This window comes from Lutra lutra, chromosome 3 (assembly GCF_902655055.1).
Source record: "Lutra lutra chromosome 3, mLutLut1.2, whole genome shotgun sequence".
Classification (NCBI taxonomy): domain Eukaryota; kingdom Metazoa; phylum Chordata; class Mammalia; order Carnivora; family Mustelidae; genus Lutra; species Lutra lutra.
In genome coordinates, this window is record NC_062280.1 from 58,081,950 (window position 1) to 58,107,682 (window position 25,733).

Sequence of the window (25,733 nt, forward strand, 5' to 3'; positions counted from 1 at the left end):
CCTGTTCAATCTTTCAGCTCTGCCAAGACACCTCACCTGGTGGGCCCCTGAGCCAGCCTATAGCTTCTAGGGAACTTCTTGTATTTCCTTTCTGACTCATTATTTTTAACTTTAATTCTCAGAAGGCAATCTCATTCTCTTATTTTTAATATCTTGCATTAGCTTTCATTGAAGCTCTGAAATGCTGACCACAGATAGTATCAACTTATTAGGATCATTGTAAGCCCTGACTGAGATAAAATATGCAAAGCACACAGCACAATGTGCTTTTCAGGTACTTGCTTACTAAACATTACTGTCACTTTTTACATGAATTAATTTTACACAGAGTCTAGCACAGACTTGAGGACAGAACATAGATTTGATCAATGCTACCTCTAGAATCATATGGTTTTTTTCCTGATTAAAGAAATAATACATGTTAACTGAGGAAAATTTGAGTTAAATAAGAGTATAAAGAATAAAATAAAAACATAAATTTTAATAGTTATGAGATGTATCACAGTTTGATAATGTATTACTAAAAATTTATTTAATAAATCTTTGTGCAATTAAATAACACAGTGATCCTTCTGCATACACCTTTGCAGACCGTATCTCTGCTTAGAATTGATTCTTTCAAGGGAAAGTGCTGAGTTACATTTCGATCCATATTAGCAAACTCCTTTCCAAAAAGATTGTATCAGTTATATCATAAAAAAAATAAACAAGTCAAAACAAAAATATACCAGTTGATTGGTTAAAAATGGCATCTTAATTTAATCTTTAATTTCCATTTTATTGCTACTAAGACCACTCATTTGTTTATATTTATTTTCAGTTTGTATTTCTTCTTTTGCCAATTGCCAACTTACATCTTTTGTTCATTTTCTTGGTTTTTATTTTCTAACTTAATTTTAAGAAACTTTTCTCTTAAAAATATCAACATTTTGTCTTGTGGTTTATCTTTTAATTTTGTTTATGCTGTTTGGGGATATATACCTTAAAACTTTTTAGGCAGTCAAATGTTTTTCAACCTTAAAATGTGAGATATATTTTAAAGAATTATTTATGAGAAAGAGGTTTAATTTCCTTTTCCAATTGTTGCTTATTTTTTCCCCCAATTGTTACCTATTAAATGGCAATGATTTAGTGTTTGTTCTAATTGCTCTGCTAGCATTTAGAGTAGTTGTGTGCTGGAAGAAAATTCATTCAATTTAGAATAAAAGGACTGAATAGTTTTTTATTCTTGGGCAAGTCACTTACCACTGCTGGGCCTCAGTATCCTCATCTGTAAAATGAGACTGATAATACTACCTACTTCACAAAGTTCTTGTGAAGGTTACATGAGATAAAATGTATGGAACTATGTGAGGTGAGCCACTGTCCCTATAATCTAACTGTTCTTGGAAATTGTAGCTTAATCTTTTATTTGGGTCAGCTTGTTCATACTGGACCAAAATGGCATTTGAGCATCTTCTGAAATCAAAGAATTAGCATTCCTATCTTTTTGTAAAAAATTGACCTCTGTGGTTTAGAATTACTAGATAGAATCTACTAGAACTCTGTGCTTTTTAGAAAGTGGAAGGAAATGTTAGTTTAATTCAGTAAACAGACTCATGGGCTGGGAGACCTATGCAGCTAAAGCAAAGCAGAATGTCAGACTTGGGTGACGCCAGGAAATTTTGAGTGGAGACTCCCCTGTTTTGATCAGAGTCCTTCCTCTAACAGAGACTCATGTTTGGCTGATACTTTCTTAGCATAGCAATTGAAGGAAGTAGGTACTCATTACAAAATAATTTGATTTTGAGTAGCTAGGTAACTATAGATTTACATTAAAATGCAGAATAATTAGAAAACACAATATAAAAAAGACTATTTTTGTTAGAATTTTAAATAAATACACATAAACTAAGATTACAACACCATCTTTTTAAGTGGGATTAAAAATAATTTACCTCTTCCTCTTTTTGTCTGTATTCTCACATGGCCTTGTATTACCTTTGCAATAAGAAACTATTCTGTACACTCATATATATTTATGTGTGTGTACATATAAGAAATCTAAGCATTTCATGGTTCTGCTTCCTCTTTTGCAAAACTACAATGAATCCCTCACTATTGGTGTCATATTAAAAAACAAACAAAACATAGCACAGGAGGAATGATGTTAAGAAAGAAATCTCTCACAGGGTTCGATAGAGGAAGAAAGTCTGACCTTTGTGCTATTAAATATTTTTAAATGTACATTACAACCTATCTATAAACATGACAATGGAAAAATAGATTCTTGTTACTGCGTCTTAGATAACAGCCTAAGGAAATTTCTTTAAAAACGTAAGCCACTTCAGCGTTCTTATGTGGTGAAATAAAATTTTTAGTGACTCTACATCCAAGGAAGATAAAGAAAGCAAGCCACTCCAAAAAGCTTTAGAGATTAGGTTAAAACAGAGGTTTTAAATGTGTGGTGCACAGACCCACAAAGGTCACTGAAACATTTTCAGAGAGACCTTCACGTCAAATTATTTTTTAATAATAATAAAAGATGTTATTTGTCTTTTTCACTGTGTTGACATTTGCACTGATGCTGCAAAGGCAATGATGAGTAAAGCGATTGTTGCCTTTCACATGGATCAAAGCAGTGGCTGGCAAGCGGCTAGTGGCGTGTGGGATTTTTCCTGGCAAGTGTTTATCATCATAACAAAATTGCTAGTTGCACTTGATTATCCTTGATAAAACAGTAAAAGTTGTTAATTTTATAAGTCTACACCCTTGAATACATGTTTTTTTTTTTTTTAATATATATATATTTCTGGGACACCTGGCAGGCTCAGTTGGTAGAATATGTGACTCTTGATCTCTGGGTCATGAGTTTGAACCCCACCAGGGGCATGGAGCTTACTTAAAAATAAATAAATAAACAAACAAACAAATAAATAAATATTTCTGTGTAACTACATGGGAAATACGAATATAACATTTCTGCAGCACCAAAGTAGGAAGTTTATAATGGGAAAAAAATTTTGCAGTTGTTTGAGCTGAACTGGCTCTTTTTTTTAATAGAACGGTTTTACCTGGACAGGTTATACATGTCAAACATGACAGCCAAACTATTATTCCAACCTGGGTATTTAGCAGGCATGTTCTTAAATATGAGGAAAGCCTGTCAGTTCAAGGAAAACAACTGTCAGTATTTGTTGCCAATGATAAAATTTGAGGTAACTAGAAAATTAAAATTTGGAAAACTTTAATCTGCTACCCATGAGATCAATAGCTTGTCAGTACTTCAAGATTTAATCTGATGAGATTTATGGTGATATTAACAAATGTGACTTTTTAAATACTGTGTCATGAAACTTAGAAGATCTATACAATTCACTGAAACAATATTTTCCAAATGGCTGAAGCATATTACAAAATCCATACATAAGTAAAAGAGCCATTAGAAGTGCAAGACGGGGCATCTGGGTGACTCAGTCAGTTAAGTTTCCGACTCTTGGTTTCAGCTCATGTCTGATATCATGGGTCATGGGATCTAGTCCTGCACCAGGCTTCTTGTTCAGCACAGTATACTTGGATTTCTCTGCTTCTCCCTCTCCTTCTGCTCCTTCCCCCTACTTGCAAGATCTCTCTCAAATAAACAAATAAATACAATCTTTTTTTAAAAATGTGCAAGACTGACCAATGGCTTTATTAAAAGTTCCTTGACATTGTTTCAGATACACCTTGAAACTAGCTTTTACCTCTTATCTAGGTTGAACATAGTCTCAGAGAAGAATGTCCATAGACATTGTAAAAAGAAATCAAACGCTTTTCTGTTTTCCAACTGTGTATCTATGTGAGGTTTGACTTTCTTCATGGAGTTCAACCAAAACAAATATTGCAACAAATTAAATGCCAAAGTAGATATGAGAATCCAGTCATTTTTTTATTAGACCAGATATTTTAAGAAATTTGTAAAAACGTAAAACAGTGCTACTCCTCTTGTTAATTTTTTTTTTTACAGATTTTATTTATTTATTTGACACACACAGAGAGAAATCACAAGTAGTCAGAGAGGCAGGCAGAGAGAGAGGGGGAAGCAGGCTCTCTGCTAAGCAGAGAGCCTGATGTGGGACTCGATCCCAGGACCCTGAGATCATGACCTGAGCCAAAGGCAGATGCTTAACCCACTGAGCCACCCAGGTGCCCAATTTTTGTTTTGTTTTAAAAAATAGATTTATTTTTAACAAAGATGCTGTTTTATAGTAGCAGTTTTATAGTAATGTGCTGTGTGTGTTTCTTATTGTAATTATTAATGACTCAATAAATAATTATTTTAAAATTTTCTGTTTTATTTTCTAATATGCTGAATATTGATAAATATAACCCACATAAACTGAAGCTCTTTGGGGTCTTAATTTTTAGAAGTGTAAGAAAGTCCTGACATCTAAAAGTTTGAGGACTCCAGCTTAAAATAACTAGAGATACCAAGAGTTGATGAGAGAAAGAAAATTAACACTTGTTTGTTATGTTCTAAACTTGCTCAATTTTCACAATTATCCCAGGAGGTGAATATTATTATCTCCATTTACAAGAGAAGAGACCAAACTCATAGAGTGTAAGTTGTTTGTCTAAGGTTATGATTTAAACCTAGGTCTGAAAAACTCCACACTCTTTCCTCCTACCTTTCATTGCCTTCCTACTAAAGAACATTTTATTCCATAATTATAAGGTTTAGATTGATCAAAGATTGACTTTTATGTTTGGTATTTAAGTTCTTGGCGTGTATATGTCTGAGAGGTAGTATCTGGACAGAGAAAGTGGAAGAATTAAGGATGTGATGGGCAAGGAAAAATATAATGTGGGAAAGAACTTGTTATTTATAATTTTAACTAATGGTCATTTTTTTTTCTTTTTAAGATTTTATTTATTTATTTGACAGGGAGAGAGTAGGGAGAGAGTAGAGGGAGCAGCAGACAGAGGGAGAGGGAGAAGCAGGCTCCTTGCTGAGCAGCGAGCCTGATGTCAGGATAGATCCCTGGACCCAGGAATCATGACCTGAGCCAAAGGGAGCTGCTTAACCAACTGAGCCACCCAGGTGCCCCACTAATGGTGGTTTTGTCAATAAGAATAAAAGCAATACCTTTTAAAAAATGGGAAAATATTGACCTTCCAAAAGATCAATTGTATGACCCTTGTTTGGGACCCCATTCACCAAACTTTATACCATACTCTGCTCTCCCCCTAACTTCACTCTGTTGGTGTTGCTAGTAAGTACCATTTATGGAGCACTTCATGGTCAAGGCCAGTACCAAATTCTTCATTACCTCACCCAATCCTTATGACCACTGTGTGTAATTCGTCTGGTTATTCCAAACTAAAGCTTTGAGGGTGAAAAACTCATCTATAAGTGTTATAAGTGAGTTATAAGTTATAAGTGAATAGATGAATCAGAACCGAATCCAGGGCTGACTATCAAACCCATGCTCTTATATCACCATGCTATATTGAATGCCTTCTCCCCAAAGAATTTCAACTTTCTGAGGACTGGGTGCAAATCTTTTTCTTCCAGATATCCCCATGCCTAACACAATGCTTGGTACCTAGTTGGAGCACAGTAAATTTTTGTTGAATGAATGAATAAAAGAATGCATGAATGAAAAGCAGTCAGAGCTTTGAAAAACCAAACTTCTCTCTTTTTTCTAGGAATCTGATTAAAGGCAAGGTCTTGTTAGATGATGGGCTGCCCACTTAGCCGAGCCTTATTTGTTAATTTTAGTTGTTTTCTCTGGCAACATACCTTAGCATTGTTTCCCATTGTCATTACTGTACTTCATATTCCTACATTTTATCTGGCCTGTGACAGAAAGAATGATTTTAAACAAGCCCTCTGAGACAGAGGTAACATTTTGAGATCCTAAATGAAACTACACTGCTAGACTCGCTACCCTAAGATCTAAATAATACAGATTTTAAACAGGTACAACTTTTTCTGATTAAAAAAAAGGGGAGGGGGCAGAGCATTAGAAATGCTTTTGTATTAAATAATTAGGAGGTGTTAAAACAAAGTTTATTTCACTTTACAAGTGAATCAAACAACTGATAACAGTAATCATACCTTACTATTTATTATACAGCATAAATCTGTTCTCTAGAAATCTATTTGTTCAGTGTTGTTGGAAGTGCTAGAAAGATCCATTCTTTTTTTTCTTCCCTACTAACAGAATCCTGGCTTTATTGGGGGTAACAATATGCTTCTTTTCCAACTAGCTGTAGCCATGTAACAAAGTCTACCAATGAGATACAAATATAAGGAGGTGGGGAAAATTTCTGACAAAACTCCTTATATGGAGGAAATAAAATTCAACATCCATTTATGATTAAAAAAAACTTTACCCAAGAAGAAATAGAAGGGAACTTCCTCGATTTCATAAAAGGAATCAAAAAAACCACTAGCTAACAACACAATCAATGGTGAAATGTTGAAGATATTCTCCTAAAATCACAAGAAACATAAGTGACATCTCTCTCCACTTTAAAATGACCCTAACCAGTGCAATAAGGCAAGAAAAAGAATGAAAAGGTATATGAACTGGAAGAGGAAGAAGTTGTTATTCATAAATGACATGATCAAGTGCACAGAAAATTTTTAGGAATTTATAAAAAAATCAAACTAGAACCAATGACAAAATTTACCAAAGTTGCAGAATACAATGTGAGTACGCAAAATCAACTGCGTTTCTGTATGTTTTCAACCAACAAGTAGAAAACACCATTAACCATAATATTTTTAAAAAACCCTAGGAATAAATCAAACAAAGGATGTGTGGGATATCTATCTTGAAAATGACAAACCATTTCTGAGAAAAAGAAGGCAATATCTAAATGAATGGAAATGTATGTCATATGTAATGATTGGAACATTCAGTATTTTTAAGATATCCATTCTCTCTAGATTGACATATGAGTTCAGTGCAATTCTAATCAAAATCTCAGCATGTTTTTCAGAAGAAATCAACAATATGATTCTAAAATTTCTGTGGAAATGTAGAGTATCTAGAATAGCAAAACAAAAGGGGAACAAAGAGGATTTACACTCTTGATCTCAAGATTTTTTATAAAGTTGCAGTAATAAAGATGGGAAGACATTGGTGTTTACATGGGTGTAATTCAGTGGATCAGTGGGTCAGAATGAAAAGTCCAGAATTACACTCATACATATGCACTCAATTGCTTATTAAAAAGGGCATAAAGATAATTCAATGGGGAAAGGAAAATCTTGCTTAACAAATGGTGCTGGAGCAATTGGATAATTGCATGGGAACAAAAGACAAATCTAAGCCTTTCCCTCATTCCAAACCTAAAAAAGTAATTTGAGATTATAGACTTAAATGCAAGAGCTTGAACCATAAAGTTTCTAGAATCAAAAAAGGAAGACAATTTGGGTTATTTAGTTGGGCAAAGATTTTAAAAATTGACAAACCAGACTCCAACAATACTAGAAACTTTTGCTTGTCCAAAGGCATTACTACAAAAATAAAAGCACAACACACAAACTGGGAAGAAATATTTATAAAGCATAGAGTTGGGGAAGAGCTTTTATCCACGATATACAAGAAACTCATATGACACAATATTAAGAAAAAAATCTAATTTTTAAGAATGGGCAAAAATTTTGAAAAGATACTTCACAAAATAAGATACGAGAATGGGAGAAAGACACATGAAAAGATGCTCAACAACATTCGTTACTAGGGAAATGTAAATTAAAGCTACAGTAAGATACACAGCCATTAGAATGGCTAAAATTAGAAAGACTGTCAATACTAGATGTTATCAAGGATTTGGAATGATTGGAATCCTCACACATTGCTGATGGAATGTAAAATGGCACATCTACTTTGGAAAAAAATTTGATAGTTCCTTTAAGGATTAAAGTGACACTTATTACACAATTCAGTAGTTCCAATTCTAGATATCTATCCAAGAGAACAAAACATACCTACACACAAAGATTTATAAGCAAGTGGTCAATCATAGCAGCATTTTTCATGATAGCCAAAAAGTGGGAAACAACCCAAATGTCCCTCAATGAAAGAATGAATAAGTGAAAGTATAGTAAATACACAGAGTGGACTATTACTTAAAACAAAAAGGAACAAACTGCTGATAAACACAAAATTATGGATGAATCTCAAAAACATTATATTGAACAAAAGAAGCCAGAAATAAATTGTATATACTGTATTATTTCATTTATATGAAATCCAAGAATAGGCAAAAACCAATCTAAATTATGAATTCAGAAAACGATTATCTTTGGGGGAGTAGAACTATCTATAATACACACAAAGAAACTTTCTGAAGTGATAGAAATGTTTTACATCACGTTTTAGGTAGTAATTACGTTGGTATATTCAATTGTCAAAACTCATCAGTCTGAGCTTTTCCATGTGTGCATCTTGGTACATGTCAACTATACCTCAAAGTAAAAGGTGGGGAGAATGACAGTGCCCTTTATTGATCTGCCCCTCTTTTCCTCTTTCTTTTCTGCCTACAATGAAGAAGTCTTGAGTAATATCCCTGAAAACTCCTTCGGACTAGAAGATAAAATCCAAGAGCCAATATGGTAGAGCAGAAAGCAGAAAAGGTCCAGATCCCTGATGTGGGGACCTGCCATATCAGCCCTGAATTGCCTTTCTCTAGACTCCGTTCATGTGAGAAAGAAAAAACCTCTCCCTTTATAAGCTACTATCCCTGATGCTTGCAACCAAACACAGTTCCTAACAGTTATAATCAGCAATGAATTCTTTTCATGGTCAAATTATTTTGACTGTGTTAGATTATTGTTAAGAACCACACTGAAATGTTTTTAAATGATATTATAAAGCTGCTTGTCTTTTAGAGATGATGCCTTAGGTGTATACAAGTATTAAAAGTCAATATAGTTTTGGAAAGTCATTGCATATACACTAGATTCATAGTAGAAAGGGCCTTGGTTTGGGATCAAACTAGACTTGGTACAGATCACTGATTAGTCATGTGGCCTTGGGAGAAATACTAACCTGGCAGAGCCTCTGTTACTTCTTCTGAGTATAGGTATGATAAAACTTGCTTTCAACTGCTGTTATTATGAAGATTGAATGAGGTCATGTATGTGAAACCTTCAACCCAGAGTCTGGCACAGAGCAAATGGTAGATCTTCTTTATAGAAAGATATTGAATAATTTGATTTTGAATATGTCATAGACTGTACAGGTAAGCCATCACAAAGCAACTTGCCCTTGACAATCATCCAGATAATAAATGTTTTTAACAGCTGATAATAACAGGGTATAGTGGGGTCCGTAATGCTTCATTTCTACCGAATTGGATAGCAGTGAAGGTTGCCAAGTCCTTCTCCAAGCAGAAAGAGAAATCCTCATTTCCCAAAGTATGTCAGACGGAGCTGCACAAATTGTTATTTTGGCAGAAGTTATGGTAGTAGAGAAAGATACCTTGAGAAAGTGTGAATTACTGTCCAATAGCCTCAAAAAGTGGTGGTCCTTGGGCCTAGAATGTCTCTGAGGGGCTGGGATGGACACAGGCCATTGGTACCTACAGTGAAAAATTTGCTTCCCTAGTCTACAAAACACAAAGTCAAATTTGCCACATCCTGAAAAAGCTGCTACACAGGAAGACAGACATGAGAATGCTGCAAGAACCCAAACTAGAACCAGGTATTAAAACGAGGTCAACTTGGTTTCAAGAAGCCCAGGCAACTGAGAGAGCTGCTGAGATCCAACCTGGCAGGTGGGAAATGCCAGGGAGTTAGCAAGATCCTGCCAAGCACAGCTCAGAGTGGGGCTATCTTTACAGAAAATCAGTGTTCCACAATGCCAGAGAATCATTTACTTACCTGCAAGGGTTGGCGATTTCTTCTGGTGTTGTTTTCACAAAAGGGGAGACGGGTTTTTCCACAAAAGAGCCGAAGCCCAGTCTAAAGTTGCTGGTTAATTTAGACATCTCCTTGGAAAGCAGAGAGCCCAGCTCTTTAATGGTGTTGAGGTCATCATCCATGGAGGCCGAGAGGTCCATGAGGTAATACAAGTCCACTGGGTAATCCTCTGTCTGGCGGACTTGCACTTGTAGAGTCTGTTCACTGCCTGCAAAGCCCCCGGAGAAAAGCAAATCCGTGAAAATACATGGAGACTTCTTCGTGAGCGGCCAATTACTGGGTCACCTGGCTATTTCATTTCAGTGAGAACTGAAGTTGAAGATACTTAGGATTTCATAAACTATCTGGTAAAGTTTACAAGTGAATGAGCCCATGAGAATCTCTCAGCAGTGAGTTTAGAGCTACCGAAGGAGCTAAAAGTTAGGATATTTTATATCTCCTTGGGAGAGCTAGCATCCATTTAGATGGAAGATAAGCTGAATTTTTTTGTATGTGGTTTTAGCAAAAGAGAAGAACATAAAGAGGAGTTTAAAGCTACATTACAACGCTTAAAGAAATGTGAGGTAAGCCTTAACAACATTTGAGTAATTCAAATGCTTACTATTAGATAAGCTTATTTTAGTAACGCGTTTGGAGTGCAAGCGACCAATGTGAATGAAGAAAAGTGTTAGGCCAGCGATTCTCTATTTCCTTCAGAATGGGAAATCTGAGTCAAAATAATCAATGATATGTAAGATGGTACAAGATATGTTAGCTTAATAGTGGTATTACCATATGTGGCATGAGATGTATTACATGAGCCAATGCTCCTGGAAATTATAACATACCTGGTCTCAATTTAAGAGTCAACTTTTGAGGTGCAATCTGAACAATGTCAGAACTATTTTTCTGTCTGCCTACACTGAGAGGCTTATTTGTATGTATTTCTACTTGAGAGACAGGGTTTTCGATGAAAGTGAGTTGACATCCTTTAGCTAAGAGAGTCGCTGGGGTATCACACCTTTCTCCAACTCCAGATGGATGGGTAAAATTCTAAAAAAAAAGACAAAAAAAAAGACAAAGAAAAAGAAGACAAATCACCATTTGTTTATAGGACAAAAAAAATTTTTTTTGGCTTGTTTTGCTAGTTAGGCATCTTGCCATACTCAGTATATCATATTCCCATGTGCCTGATGTTAATTGTAGGTCTAAAATTAAGTTTCAGCAGAATAACCAGAGAATTCTGCCAGTAAAATTCCAAGTAAAATCAGAACCTCCTTTTAACTAGACCCAGTTGGATTCACCTAACAGTCTTTTATTTGTCGGCATTGCCATTTTGTTTTTCATGTTCACTTCTTTAAAGCTTCTTCTGTGCCATGACCAGATCCTTGAAACAGTTGGGTTCTAGAGTTAATATCATCCCATGGATTTATCTGTTTGGGTTGACCTGTAGGATCCTGGACTGTCTTAGCTCTCAGTATGTCTATTACCAAATCTGGTGGCAAAGACAGGCTTTCCTGTGGGGTCTGAAAGGGCGAAAGATGGTGACATTTCCCTATCTAGCTCTCTGTTGAGGTTTAATTCGTGGATGCCTCATTACCCCCACTATTGCAGCCTTACTTCGCTAAAGTCCGCCTCTTGGGGACTTTAAACTCTGTGTCTTAAAGTGTTCCAGTTCAAGGTCTTGTAGAACTTCTCTCCAAGATTTGGAGGTGGGAAGCAAAAGGGACTATGGCATAAAAGGCCACGTTTCTGTGTAGGGCTCAGAAGTTTCCCAGTCCCCTTCTGATCCATGTTGTAACAGGACACAGAGAGATGAATGTTTCTGAGCAGAGATGTGGCCAGTACAACCTTGCAACATTGACCTGTCTTACCTGAGAGTCAAGGCTGCTCTAGAGGTACTCTTAGCTCTAAGCAAAGTCAAGCCTGAGGCTTATTGACTCTCATGCTTGAAAAGAAGCAAACAAACGTGCATGCTGTTTTTCCTCATCTCTTAGAATTCTAAGCCACTCTAATTCTAAATTCTAAGCTATTTCACCAACTAAAAAAATTACGTTTCTTCTGAAATTCATTTTTTAAAGATTAATTGATTTATTTGAGAGAAAGAGAGCATGTGCATGGAAGGAGGGGCAGAGGGAGAAAGGAAGAGAGAGAATCTCAAGAAGAGTCCCTGCTGAGCTCTAAGCCCAGCGTGGGGCTGGATCCCATGACCATGAAATCATGACATGAGTCGAAATCAAGAATCAGATACTTGTCAGATTGAGCTACCCAGGCTCCCCTGAAATTGATTTTTTACAATATAACTCATTATCTGTCAGCCAGCCCCGTGCATATTTGAGGCCCTGGACTAAGCATTGCGAACACTGTAACTTCTCCTGATATGTCCAAGGCAAACAGTGGCTTGACAAGGCATCAGGATGCTTCTCAGCAAGTGTTGCCGCTACCACCTGTAACCACAGTGCTGGCCAGCGCGTCAGAGGTGGTGCTAACCTTAGACCCGTTTTTTCAATCTGCTCTAAACAGAGGCCTAATGTACTTTTTGCTTCAGTTGCTTCAACTACTACTATTATTAGAGAGCATTTAGAAAAATGTGGCCTTAAAAACTGGTGGTGATTCGTGGGGCGCCTGGGTGGCTCTGGTTAAGTGTCTCCCTTGGGCTCAGGTCACAATCCCAGTCTCCCTCTCCCTCTGCCCTTCCCCTGCACTTGTGCTCCTACACACTTCTCTCTCTCCCTCTCAAATAAATAAATAAAATCTTTAAAAAAAAAATCAACAGTGATTTGGCTAATAAGTATCATCTACAAGTAAAACTATCAATAGTAACTTAAGAAGCTCTCTTAAATGAATTCTTAAAAAATGCATTTAAATAAAAATTCTACAGGTAGGCCTACAGTTAGACTGATTTGTTGTTTTATGTCTCTGGCATGCAACTAATACTGTCTTCTTCAGGAAGTCAACATAAAAAAAATACGTGGTTTTTTCCGTCTTGGTATATCCTCAAAACCGCTTTTGATACATGAGCTCAAAAAAAGCATAATTCTTTCGCAGCGTTACGTATGGCTCATCTGTCAAAGCAGTAGTGGGGGAGTAAGCTTGGTTCACACTCTGTGCCTTTGAGGCCTTCCTCCATGGAATACATTCAGCCTGGAATCTGAGTCTTTTTTTTTTTTAAGATTTTATTTATTTATTTGACAGAGAGAGATCACAAGTAGGCAGAGAGGCAGGCAGAAAGAGAGAGGAGGAAGCAGGCTTCCTGCTGAGCAGAGAGCCCGATGTGGGGCTCGATCCCAGGATCCTGAGATCATGACCTGAGCCGAAGGCAAAGGCTTTAACCCACTGAGCCGCCCAGGCACCCCTGGAATCTGAGTCTTAATAGTTCTCTCCCCTTCCTCCTGGGCCAGGCACCCAGGCTTATTCCCCTTTGAGCCTGTTACTCAGTTCTTGCTGAACCTGGCATTTGTATGCTTTCATTTATGCGCAAATGTTCTTTATGAGATTCAGTAGAGAACTGTTTTAAATCCAGAAAGAGTTAAGGCAGCTCTTTCTTACCAGGAATCATTTACAGACTGTTCTTCAGGGTCACGGGAGGCAGTGACTGGGGATTCCTTGTTACCCATGCCCCCATCCCTAATATTACTTTCACATACTTTTCAGTTTGATCATATAAGGAATGTCCGTTTCAGGCTTTGTCATCGGTGTGGTACAGTCACCAAGCTCATGAAAGCTTAATTTTTAAAAAGAACTGGATACTGTCTGAGCAGTAAAATTTGCCCCAAACCTAGAAGATTTCTCTTAGAGCCTAGCAGTGTTTCCCAGGGGATCCTGGTTCCCAGATGGAACGCAATTATGATATTGAAGTCCTATGTACATTTAACTTTAGAAAATATCATCTCCATGATCTCCGATTACTCAGAGCCTTGGTATTTGACACGTAACCAGTGAGAAATGACTTTAAAATAAGAGGAGGAATCAGGTTAAATAAAGGCACCCAGGTAGGTAATTTTCACAATGATTTGACATTCGCCACCTCCACAAGTTGTTTTTGGAGGTAATCACATGAATGACATTGTGGCCTATTGATGCTTTTATTTTCCTTTCCCTATTCATCTCACTCCTGTTCCCCACAGAAGGCAGGACACTCCCAGAGCAATCACCGAGGGAAGCCGCATAACCCGTAACTGCAGTTTTACCAGCATGCTGAGGTGGTTTGTTTACCTCCTGAGAACACCAGGCACACTGAGGTCCAATGAGCAAGCAGTCTTCACAGGTTTCTGCACCTCCCATGGCACAGCCACCTGTGTTTAAACCCAGCAAGACACAAGGATTCAGCAGACTCACATTCATTTTCATTTACGAGAAAGAAGGCTAGTTCTTAACGTGCTTGAATGAAGCAACATCAGAGTTGATGTTAGCCTTCAGAGATCAGTCCTTAAAATGTTAGCAACTCAGTAAAAAGTTCATATTTCACGTCTGTCCCATGGAGAAGATATATGTCTTTTTAGCCAAAAGAGATCATTCTTTTTTTTTCCTAAAATACAAAACTACTTCAACTTTCACAAACTTAGGACATTATCTTTATTATCCTCATTCACTATCCCCCACTTTAATTTTTAAAAATTGTTTGCTACCAATAAAAAATGCATCTCTCCTAAATGCATGTTGTTGTTGTTTTTTTTTAATTCAACAGACGAATGGATTTTTTATTTTTAAAGTAAGTTTTTCTTTCTCAGGATTATTTCTCTTAAGTGGAACACCTTGTCAATAGAATAGCTAGAAAAGTTAACCAAGATGGTTGTCACTAAGGAATTAAGGAGCCCTATTGTGTAGTTAAGCTGTTTAATTCTCCTCATTAAGATGCCTGTGCAACCTTTGTATTTATTTACCTAAAGCCTAGAGCATTTGCTGTGGGAACAGCCCTGCCTCTGCCTGTAATATGTTAAAGCGTTTGTTCAATGGCAAACGAGCGATCGAACAGATCAAATAAAAAATGACTTCAGATACAGTTTCTGAACCAAATGACAGGTTTGTCAAGCATACCACAAAAGCAATATATCGGAGAGCTTAGGTCTTACCTTGTACGTGATCATTCCTTCCTAGAAATAGAAAGAACAGGCAAAGCAGTTCAATCCCCATTCGTTTCAGTTCTCGCTGTGCAGACAGATTAAAAAATGAATTACCTTCAGCATTATAAGACCAAAGCTGAACATCGTTAAAGTCTTTCTTTCTTGAGGTTTAAAATGTTAAATACTACTTACACTGTTTTGGAAAGAAACTTGAGATGTAAATTTAAAAGTTTTCATTAAGACTGAAATGAAAACAGGCTACCTGGACAGGTAAAGAAGGAAAGCTGTGTTTAAGAGCAACTTCAACATGATTTACTTCCTTGTTCTCCTTATAAGGAAAGCAGGTGTACAATCACCAAGAAGGTGGGGAAATTCATTCAGTAGAAATTTTTGTGTGAGTTCTCTTAGTCTCTCTGCATCCTAGAGAAAGTTAATATCTTTAGTGAAATGTTAATCAATAAAATGTCAGAAAAGCAATGGAAATATAATCTGAAGTTGTTCCTAAAATAATTTTAATTTAGTAGCAATAGTAAAGGTGATAAATAAAATAAAAACATATAAGTTATATGTAAGGAGGGTTTTAAAAATGAGCTAAAGGAATATACCTGAGATTTTTGTATTCCATTGTTAAATCCTTCGCAGATAATTGAAAGGAACTCTGAAAAATAAAAATTATTTCACAATTAAAATAGAAGGCAGGCTAGGGAAAGCAAAACACTGTGCTCCCTTGCTTTCCAAACCAGATGAAAGATATTCTTTCTATAAGTATAGAATCCTTAATTAAGAAGTGATATTGGAAATAAATATAATATATGAAAATGAAATTAGAGCCAGATTAGATAATTTCACAACAACAACAATGGAAACAGACACATAGGTGCCCAGGATTTGGCATCCTTCTGGATAGGGACCAAGGGCTCTTTTCTCTGTCCCAGCCTCTAGCTCACCACTTGGCACAGTGCAGGTAATCAGTGGTTAAAAGGAAGAGTGGCCAATTTAAAATAGAAACAATCTATGGTTAAATTCATGAGGTTGATTATATATTCGTCCCAATGTATTCAGGAGAATGTATGGGGATTTGTAAAAACTCCAAACAGGTAAGAGTCAAATATTCGCTTTGTTACTCTCTAAACTGTCTGACCTTGGACAGGCTTCTTTGTGGCTGGGCGTTTGTCCTGGGAGATTAGCTTTTAAATGTGTATTTCTAGACAAGCATGCGAATCCTGTGGAGAGAGGGAAAACTAATTATAGACTGCTCAGGTTCTTCTCAGAAGGCTATGTTCAATTTTGAACTCCATCATACACACGAACATGAAAGAACATGGCAAGAATCCTGTAGAGAGAAAGCAGAATTATTAAAGAGCTGAAAGATAAGCCTTTTGGGAGAAAAACATGGTATGAAATCAATTGATTTAGCTTAAAGAAGAGATTGAGGCATAAAATATCTGTGCCCCTGATATTGTCTCTATATTCGTACCTCATATTAACTATTTTCATCCATCCATCCATTCATTCATTCATCCGTCCATCCATTCATTCAACAAATACTTATTGAGCATCTACTCTGTGTCAGGTATCATTGTAGAAGCAGAGATGATATGTCAGTAAACAAACCCAAGTTCTTAACTCATGAAACATATATTCTAAGCTGCTGCTTAAAATCAGGCAGTAATAAAGGTGAAGAAAAATGATAAAGCTGGCTAAAAGGAAAGAGGGGTAGCGAGGGTGTGTTATTTTATTTAGGATAGTCAAGAAGAGTTCTCTGCTCAACTGACACCTGACAGAGCCCTAACTGACTTGGGCAACAAAGTGTAAAGGCCCTGAGATAGCCTCACGCTCAGCATTTTCAAAGACAGTGAGAACGAGAAAGGAGAGGAAGGGTAGCCTAGTGGGTCGATTTAGCGGCAGAGTTCAGAGTTCAGAGTTCAGAGTTCGTTTTGACCTTGAATTTTACTCTAAATGCGTTTGGAATGTCGTTGGAAGGTTGGAAGCAGAATAATATTATTTGATTTACATTTGAAAAGAATTACTCTGGCCGCCATGGAGGTTAGAATGTATGGGGCATGGTGAGAAGGTAGAGGCCAATTAGAAATTTACGGCAGTTGTCTAAGAGACAAGGTGGTTGAGACTAGGATATGGTACTATAGAAGGATAGCAGTGCTCAGACGTAAGTTATAATTTGAAAACAGAATAGGCTTGGGATGCCTAGGAGGGTCAGACAGTTAAGCGTGTGCCTTCAGCTCAGGTCATGACCCTGGGGTGTTGGAATTGAGTCCCGCATCAGGCTCCTTGCTCAGTGGGGAGCTTCTCCCTCTGCCTGCCGCTCCCCCTGCCTGGGCACTTGCTTGTGCTATCTCTCTCTGACCGATAAATAAATAAAATCTTAAAAAAAAAAAAAGAAAAGAAAAGAAAACAGAATAGGCTCATGGAATATTGGCATGGATACGGAAGAAAGAGAAATTCTTGGCCTGAGCAACTGAATGTCTAATAGTCTTTCCTAAGAGGGGTTACGCTGGGGAAAGATCCGTTTTCCTGTGGAGGATGGGACTCAATAATACGCTCGAGACTTCCACAAGATAACAAAGGGAGGATGCCACATAGGCAGTTCGCTATCTGAGTCTGGAAGTAGGCGTAGCGTTGAAGGGTAAACTGTAAATTTGGTATCATCAACATGGATTTAAAGGGAAGAGTCTGAATGAGATCCCAAGGAAAGAAGTGTAGATAAGGAAGAGCTCTGCGAACTGAGCCTGCGATGGGCCCACATCTAGAGGTCAGGCGGAGCAGGATCCAGTTAAGAAAGCTGCTGGCTGAAGAACATTCCTGGCTAGAAAGGAACCTCTTTCCTGAAAGACAGTTCTCCAAATTTCTTTCACATTTCTGCGTGTCTTGCAAGCAGAGGCACTGACTGCCTTTGTTCTAGATTCTCTTTTCAAGGATGTCTGAAGGGACAGATACGGTTGGTCAGGCCAAGAAAAGATAGCTTACAGCTTTGGAAAACAGAGATCTTGTCACCCTCTAGAACGGGAGTAGGCGTGCTTATGGCCCAGTATAAAGCGTTCAGTTTCCCTCAACTCAGGGCTCCTCTGTTGTAACACAGCCCATCACGTGTGCAGGTGTCCCCTCTTTCCCTTGGTGTTACCTCGTGAGACTTGACCTTGGGGAACAGGTGGAATAAAGTGCTGCCCTTCCAGCTGCTGCTAGTGGTGTGAATTACACATTCGTTTCTCTCTGACCTCGGTACCCCTTATGTCTGTCGGCATCCACGAATCTGTGACGAGCTCTCTTGGTAGCCTGCAAGGAAAATCTTAAGGCCTTCATAGTTCTTGACAATTTCTACTTGAAATCTACCTTTTTCTATCGATGGAACATGCACTTGTCAAATCTCATTTTGGAAGCTAAGATCTTACATCCCAGACTGCCTGAAGCACCTGATGGACCTTGGACAGACTGGTGTTGCTCTGGTCACTGAGTAGTCTCTCCGCCCACTGCCCTCCCCGGCAATGAGCTGGCATCAAGGATGCCCATACAACTCTGGATGTGACCACTTCCTGGAACCAGTTCTCTAGGGTTCTAACAGCTGCCAGAAATCTCTTGCGCCTGGGAACACAGTCGGACTGTCTCTCCCAGCCTGTCTTACAGTTAAAGAGAATTCCAATGACTAGCTCTTGCCAATGGAATATGAGTGGGAGTGGTACACACCAGATCCAGACAATCTACCTATACTTCTGCCAACTGGAGACAGGCAACGTCAAGGTCCTGGGTGAATTCCAGATGCTCAACATGACCCTGTGTTTAAATTGAGGACCCTATACCATCCGATGTACAGACTTCCCTCCCAGTTCTTAAAATCATCATTGCCAGCTTTATATACCTTGTCTCAAATTGCAGCCCCTCGAGGTTCATTCCCTGCCCTACTTCCAAGCCTTTACCTGTGCCATTTGTGCTGCCTGGAGGCCCCCGCCTTCACCTCAGTTTTCTCACTGGCTAGCTCAGCTCACTGCCATGTCTCAGCAGAGACACGGGTGCCCACAGGAGGACCTTCCTGTCTCTCCAGGCCTCTTCCCAAGGACTTTCTCCAGACAGCCTTTTTCACTCTGCTAGTAATTGCTTAATACTTGGCGTCTCTTGCCCACGAAGCTGGGAGCTCCTTTAAGGCATTTGCTTATTCAACTGAATTTACTGAATTCTTGCTACACATCAGGCAGGGACTGTGTCTTAGTTACCTTCATAGTCTCAGCAAATGGCATAAGCCTGGCACTTTGCAGGTAGTGAATTAATATTTATCAAGTCAGTGGATGAATTTTATGTCTTCATTGTCTAGGCTTTTATCTCTTATAAGCATGCCCTCCATGGATATGAATAAATTGATAAGTAAATGAATGAATGCTTTTGGGAGCTACAAATGCAATTAGGAGAAGGAAAAGGTATCCTTTGCTTGGGTTGTGATGAAAGCTGAGAATAAAAAGCAGGGTGGGAAAAAATATTTAAGAGAAAATATAAAGTAGAACAATGCTACAAGAAAATGTCCATCCACTCTGTTTCCACCTTGGCACCACTCTGAAAATTTGTAACAGGCTATAAGGTATAGAAAAAACATTCTTGCTTGCTGAAGATGTGGTACCTGGTGCCTTTTCCTGGAAAGTATCAATCCTCTGTACCCCTGTGGAGGGAGTGACCCGAGTTGTTCCATGAGGTGACCAGCAGCCCATAAGGTATTCTGGATAAAAACTGTGTCCCCTTAGCCAAGGCACCCAGATTAATTACCTCTGTTCCTTTACGTATGAAATTTGAACTGGGAAAGAAAGACTAAAAATCAGGGGTTTGGTATTGGGACCTGAAGCTAGCAGGGAGTACACTCAGTTTGGAGGGAACATGACTTCAAGGAGGGGGTCGATGACAGGAGGAATTGGCAGCTACAAGGAGGTAGAAGGAGGAAGAGGCCCAAGGCAGAGGAAAGCTATAATGTACAGAAGATGAGATGGTGGGTCAAGAGTGCCATAGTCAAAGCAGCAGAGAAGGGACCCAGAGCCCAGAACAGGACACCAGAGTCAGGTTGGCAAACTTACTCTGTCAAGGAGAAAGGAGCATGGCCCAGGCTAGAATTGCTATAGATCCCAAATGCCCTTCCAGACTGAATCTCTCTGAGGGGGCGCCTGGGTGGCTCAGTGGGTTAAAGCCTCTGCCTTCGGCTCAGGTCATGATCTCAGGGTCCTGGGATTGAGCCCTGCATTGGGCTCTCTGCTCGTCAGGGAACCTGCTTCCTCCTCTCTCTTTCTGCCTGCCTCTCTGCCTACTTGTGATCTCTCTGTCGAATAAATAAATAAAATCTGAATCTCTCTGAGGCCTGGCTCTTCTTAGGTCTCCCAGGATCCTGTCTCTTTTAGGGCAATGTGTATCTTGAAACAAATTCCCATTACTTACAGGTAGTCAAACGAGTCTCTATTCTTTAAACTCAAGAGATCCTGTCACACCATGTACATTTTTATATAGGCTGATTAGGCTCACAGAATTATACTGTCCCGATTGTTCATAGCCCTAGCCTGGGGGCTCTGACTCCTTCTAGAAGTCTGATCTTCAAAGGCTCTGAGCTGGGGGCAGGTGGAGTAACACAGCTCGGTAACACTGAAGGACACAGTTCTGTCCTTCAACGAGCCTCAGCTTCTGAGATTTGGCAATGGGCTGTCCTCAGCTGAGCCCTGACTTCAGGAAGCCACATGAACCCATCTGACTTGCTGTAATTAGCTTGGGTCTCTCCTAATATAGCCACTCAACATCAGAGAGTGACGATCTAGAGCCCAGCAGGGCCAGCCCCAGGGCACCTCAAAACCCTCCTGAGTAGACCTGGCTGGTATCCAATTCAAACCCTGGGACCTTAGTGAGGACTGCCAGCTTTGGGGATGGTCTTGCTGTGTTACCAGCTTTATTTCAAGTACCAGTGACAGGTCTACCTCTAGTTGTCTTTCTAGGAAAACGTTTCACAGTGAGTAGCTGAAAGAAGACAGAAGAAATGGGTGCTTTGTCTTAGGGTCCGACCCTTATGTATCTATGTGTGTGACACAATGCAGGGAAGGGCATTGGCAACATGTTATGGATGACTTGCAGGTGTGTGTCATTTCAAAGTGCAGGATACATTTGTATCCACTTGAAAAAATGATGCCTTCATATTTCAAGGCTTTCAGAAAAATTCTTTTAAAGAGGATATGGACCAGTCTCCTGTCATCCTGGTGCATAATGCCCACATGTATTAAATGTTAGAGAAATTTTTAGTGGCCTGGGCCTTACATTCTAGTCTGGAGTTCACTTTTTCTATTGTGGTAAAATATACATAACGTAACATCTATCACAGTAACCGTTTTTAAGTGTACAATTCATTGGCATTAAGTACATTCATATTGTTTTGCGACTTTCACTACTATCCCTTTCCAGAATTTTTATCATCCCAAACTGAAACTTTGCACCCATTAAAAATAACTTCCTGTGTCCCTGGCCCCCGCTAACCCTCACTCTTTCTTTCCACCTCTATGAAATCACTACTCTAGGTAACTGGCCAAAAGTAGAACCATACAATGAAGCCTTCTATGTGTGGCTTATTTCACTTAGCATAAAGTTTTCGAGGTTCATCCACATGCTTTAGAGTTTCATTCCTCTTTCAGAGATAATATTCCATTGTGTGGATAAAGCACATTTTGTTTTATCTACTCATTGTCCATACCCATTGGAATTGTTTCCGCCTTTTGGCTATTGTGAATAATGCTGCTGTGAACACGGGTTTGGTTTGAGTCTGGAGCTCGCTTTTTGAAGTCTTCATGATGCTCATGATGGGAGGAAGTTGGGTCTAGTGGGAAGAAATGATATTTTGTATATAGAGAGACCTGGGTTCAAATTGTAGTCCTGCCAGGTCCTATGGTATATTGCTGGGGATACCACTGATCTCTGAGCACTTTCCAGCCTGAGAAATGGAGATAATAGCTACTTTTCAAGATTATGGTGAAGATTTAATTATATAATTCTGGGATGAATCCAGTTGTGAAAAGCCTAAAGATGATGTGATTTGGGGTGACTTCTTTAAGAAAAGGAATGCAGGGACACCTGGGTGGCTCAGTTGGTTAAGGTCCAACTCTTGATTTCTGCTCAGGTCATGATCTCGGGGTCATGAGTCTGTGTCAGGCTCTGTGCTCAGCAGGGAGTTGGCTTGAGGACTCTCTCTCTCCCTCTCCCGCTGTCCCTCCTCCTGCTCACATGTTCGCTTGCTCTCTACAAATGAATAAATCTTAAAAAAAAAAAAAAAAAAGAAAGAAAAGAAAAGAAAAAGAATGCAGAATTGGAAATAAATTAGGTATGAAAGGGTCTATTGTCATTAAAATGAGAAGGAAAGAAAAAAAAATATGACAAACTACGGAAGGCTTGGAGATTCTAGTCCCATTCTTCTTGATATCTCCTTCGGCAGGGAGTTCACCAGGAATGCTTCCTGAGGGTTATCTGGCTTTCTGCCCTCAGTTGGAGCTACCTACTGGCCCCAGCTACTCCCCCACACCTGTACAAGGTGGAACCTCAGAGGAGCCTTCATCCCTTTATGGAGAACCCCCTCTGATTTCATTCAGGATTCATGTTTACTGTAGTTAGTGTTATTGAGCTCTTCCCTATTTGCCAGGCACTATTAAACATCTGGTAATATTGCCTTATTTCATTTTCATAGTATCTCTATGAAGTAGGAACTACTTTACTTCCATTTACCAGATGAGGAGACTGAGGCATGAGAAGCTCTGTAAACTGCCCAGTGTCCCCAGAGCTGCTCAGGCAGCAAAGCCTTGGAGACAGAATGCTCCCTCCAACCCAAACTTAGCATCACCAGGCCCACTGCCTCCTGATAGACACAAGGTGTTCATAGAATCATCAAGCAGCTGTCAGCAAGAAATGAAATTCCCAAGGAACTTTAAGACATGTCTGCTTCTCAACCTCGAGACTCCGTGTTCCAGCTCGATCTCTGTATCCAGCTGTCTTCCTTTCGGTTTGTTTTGTTGTTCATACTTGGATCATTCACCAGCAAAAATGAGACAGAAATGTGGTCCTGGATCACACAATCCTTTGTATTCCTTCTCTGACTGAAGTCTGGTACAAATCACTTAAAAGCAAATGAAACAAAGCCTGTTGCCTTGCCCTTTCAGGGGAAGGTGACACTGCCTGTAGGATCCAGGCCTGGCATTGTGTCCAGGAGAGGGCGGTCGCAGGCGCGTCCTGTGGCCAGGAAATGACTCAGGATTAACTCCTCCTCCTCCAGCCGCAGTCCCTCTCCACCCAACTCTGAAGTTCAGGACTTAGTCACACTTGGTTCAAGGAAGATAGCTCTCACTTAGCAAGTCTGATGTATGTCTTGCATGTGAGGCCTGCTTGGGAAACTCACTCACTTTAGGTTTTGGAAATGATTTTGAAGGCTTAAAGAACTGAGCTCCTTCTGCACTTTAGTTTGTGGAAAAATCCCAACGACAAGATTTTTCATAAAATCTCGGTAAATAGGAGTTTATTCTAACATGACTCAGAACTCTCTTTGTGCCCTTTTCCCCCAACTATGAAGTGAATGGTATGGCATGACAAGAAGTCCATATGAACACACAGATTGCAGAGTGATTTGCTCATTCACAGCTTGCAAAACTAAGTATTTTTTTCTTTTCTTTTTAAAAGATAATTCGAATAGTTTAGAGGTTAGGATTCCTTGGTTTTAAGCAAATGTTTTTTTCTGACGAGCACCATTTCTTATTTCTGGGGCTGTAATGGGCAGAATCCAAATAAATGGATTCTGATTTATTTATTTGTTCATTCACATACTCATTCAGCAACTCTCTATGGAGATCCTACTCTGTTCCAAGCACTGTTCTGGAAATACAGTATTGATTAAAACTGACAAAATCTCTTCCTTATGGAGCTGACATTCCTGGAAGAGATGGACAATAAGCCCACAAACAAAGATAAATGATATACATGCTAAGTCGGTGGTACATGCTAAGAAACATGAAGAATGGTGAAGGGTCAGGAAATGACCGGGTGGGGTGGCCAGAGGAGCCTCTGATAACGTGGAATGACACAATTCTCTGGGGAAGTGAAGAAGAGAGACACAGGGCTGTCTGGAGGAAGATCAAGTATACGATCCTGGGGCACAGTATTTGGGAACAGACAAGGTGGCTGGTGAGATTGGGTTGGGTGAGCCTGAGGAGGTACTGGGGCAGGCCAGTGAGGAGCTCCTCAGGAGAGCCTTGTGGGCCATGTGTAGAACTCTGGATTTGTATTCTGATAGAGAAGAGAAGTTTTAATGGGGTTTTGTGAGACATAACATAGCTTATGTTTTGAGAGGATCACTCTGAGCAGACAAGGACGGAAGCAGGGAGACCTATCAGAGGCTTTTTCAGTAGTTCAGGCCAGAGACGATGAAAGCTCAGACAAGGAATGTAGTGAGAGGTGGTTAGATTCTGGACATACTTCCAAGATAGACAGGATCTACAAATGGGTCTTGTGTAGGAAAGGAGAGGAATCCAGGGCTCTAGGAAGACTCCAAGAATAATGAACGTTTCTGCTTGATAACCATCATCCGTGGTTTCTCCAGACATGTCATACAGATAACAGAGAAGGTCTGCCCATAGTAAGAGTCATGGTCAGTTTTAGTTGGCTGTAATAACCTGTACAGTCATGTATAATCGTAACTGTGCAGAAGGTGTTTTGTGGCAGAATAGGAAGGTTCAGAACAATGAAGGCAAGTGCTTCATGGTGAGACTGTCTACATACTTGTATTGTTAACATTCCTTCAGCTTGGTGAAAGTCCGATTGGCTGGCATCTCTGCTCTTGAATTCCCCGTGTCTTGGTATTTGAGAAGCAAAAAAAAAAAAAAAAAAAAAGCCTGGAAAATCCCCATGATCCCACAGTCCTCCCTAACTGTACAGGTAGACCATTGGGATGAATTCCAATAGGGAAAGAGTCTGCCCTAACAGATTTTTTAAAAATATAATTCCTCACTAGGGCACTGTAAGAAGGCAGGTGAGATGGGCATATTTTAATTTTTAAAAAATCTTGCAAAATAGAAGGATTCTGGACTTTTTTTTTTTTACCTTAAAGATGTAATTCATGCAATTGCAACAGTAGAGAAGGTTTTTATTTTCTAAAAAGCTGGGAGAAATGGTCACCAATGATTATGTTTAAGGAATATCCTTGAGGAGGTCCATAGAGAGTTGACTACTTTCAGCTCCCATTTTTTTTTCAGCTCCCATTTTATGGACTTTTTCTGATTGTTGTTGATGCCCGCTCACTAAATCCTACCAGTAAGTTTATGCAAAGTCAAATAGGGAAAGGGATTGAGATCATTGAATGCTCTAATCGTTAAAAAGGCTGACCAATAAATTATTCTAACAAACTGTTCAAAATGTTGTTAACATGGTGATGTCTCAAGAATTGGAAAGGAGGGGCATCTGGGTCATCAGTCAGTTAAGCATTTGCCTTGGGCTCAGGTCATGATCCCAGGATCCTGGGATTCGAGCTCTGCACTGGGCTCCTTGCTCAGCGGAGAGTCTGTTTCTTTGTCCTTCTGCTCCTCACCCAAGCTCCTGCTCTCTCTCTCTCTCAAATAAATAAAATTTAAAATCTTAAAAAAAGGGGGGGCACCTGTGTGGCTCAGCGGATTAAAGCCTCTGCCTTCAACTCAGGTCATGATCCCAGGGTCCTGGGATCAAGCCCCACGTTGGGCTCTCTGCTCAGCAGGGAGCCTGCTTCCTCCTCTCTCTCTGCCAGCCTCTCTGCCTACTTGTGATCT

At 39.3% G+C, this 25,733-nt stretch overlaps 1 protein-coding gene across 9 annotated transcripts in view; it reads right to left on the minus strand.

Moving 5' to 3' along the window:
* Positions 1 to 25,733, minus strand: part of ITGB6 (integrin subunit beta 6) — a 144,411-nt gene that overhangs the window by 77,824 nt on the left and 40,854 nt on the right. For 6 of the 9 annotated variants that reach the window (XM_047721882.1, XM_047721878.1, XM_047721879.1 and 3 more), the window contains 7 exons: positions 16,082 to 16,163; positions 15,546 to 15,598; positions 15,133 to 15,360; positions 14,950 to 15,025; positions 14,093 to 14,172; positions 10,726 to 10,930; positions 9,860 to 10,106 (listed from right to left, as the gene is read on the minus strand). In XM_047721882.1, coding sequence (XP_047577838.1) covers positions 9,860 to 10,106; positions 10,726 to 10,930; positions 14,093 to 14,172; positions 14,950 to 15,025; positions 15,133 to 15,177 — 653 coding nt within the window. In that variant the 5' untranslated portion in view covers positions 15,178 to 15,360; positions 15,546 to 15,598; positions 16,082 to 16,163. Of the gene's footprint in view, positions 1 to 9,859; positions 10,107 to 10,725; positions 10,931 to 14,092; positions 14,173 to 14,949; positions 15,026 to 15,132; positions 15,361 to 15,545; positions 15,599 to 16,081; positions 16,164 to 25,733 lie in introns of those variants that run through there. The other 3 variants (XM_047721883.1, XM_047721885.1, XM_047721887.1) reach the window with 3 other exon arrangements.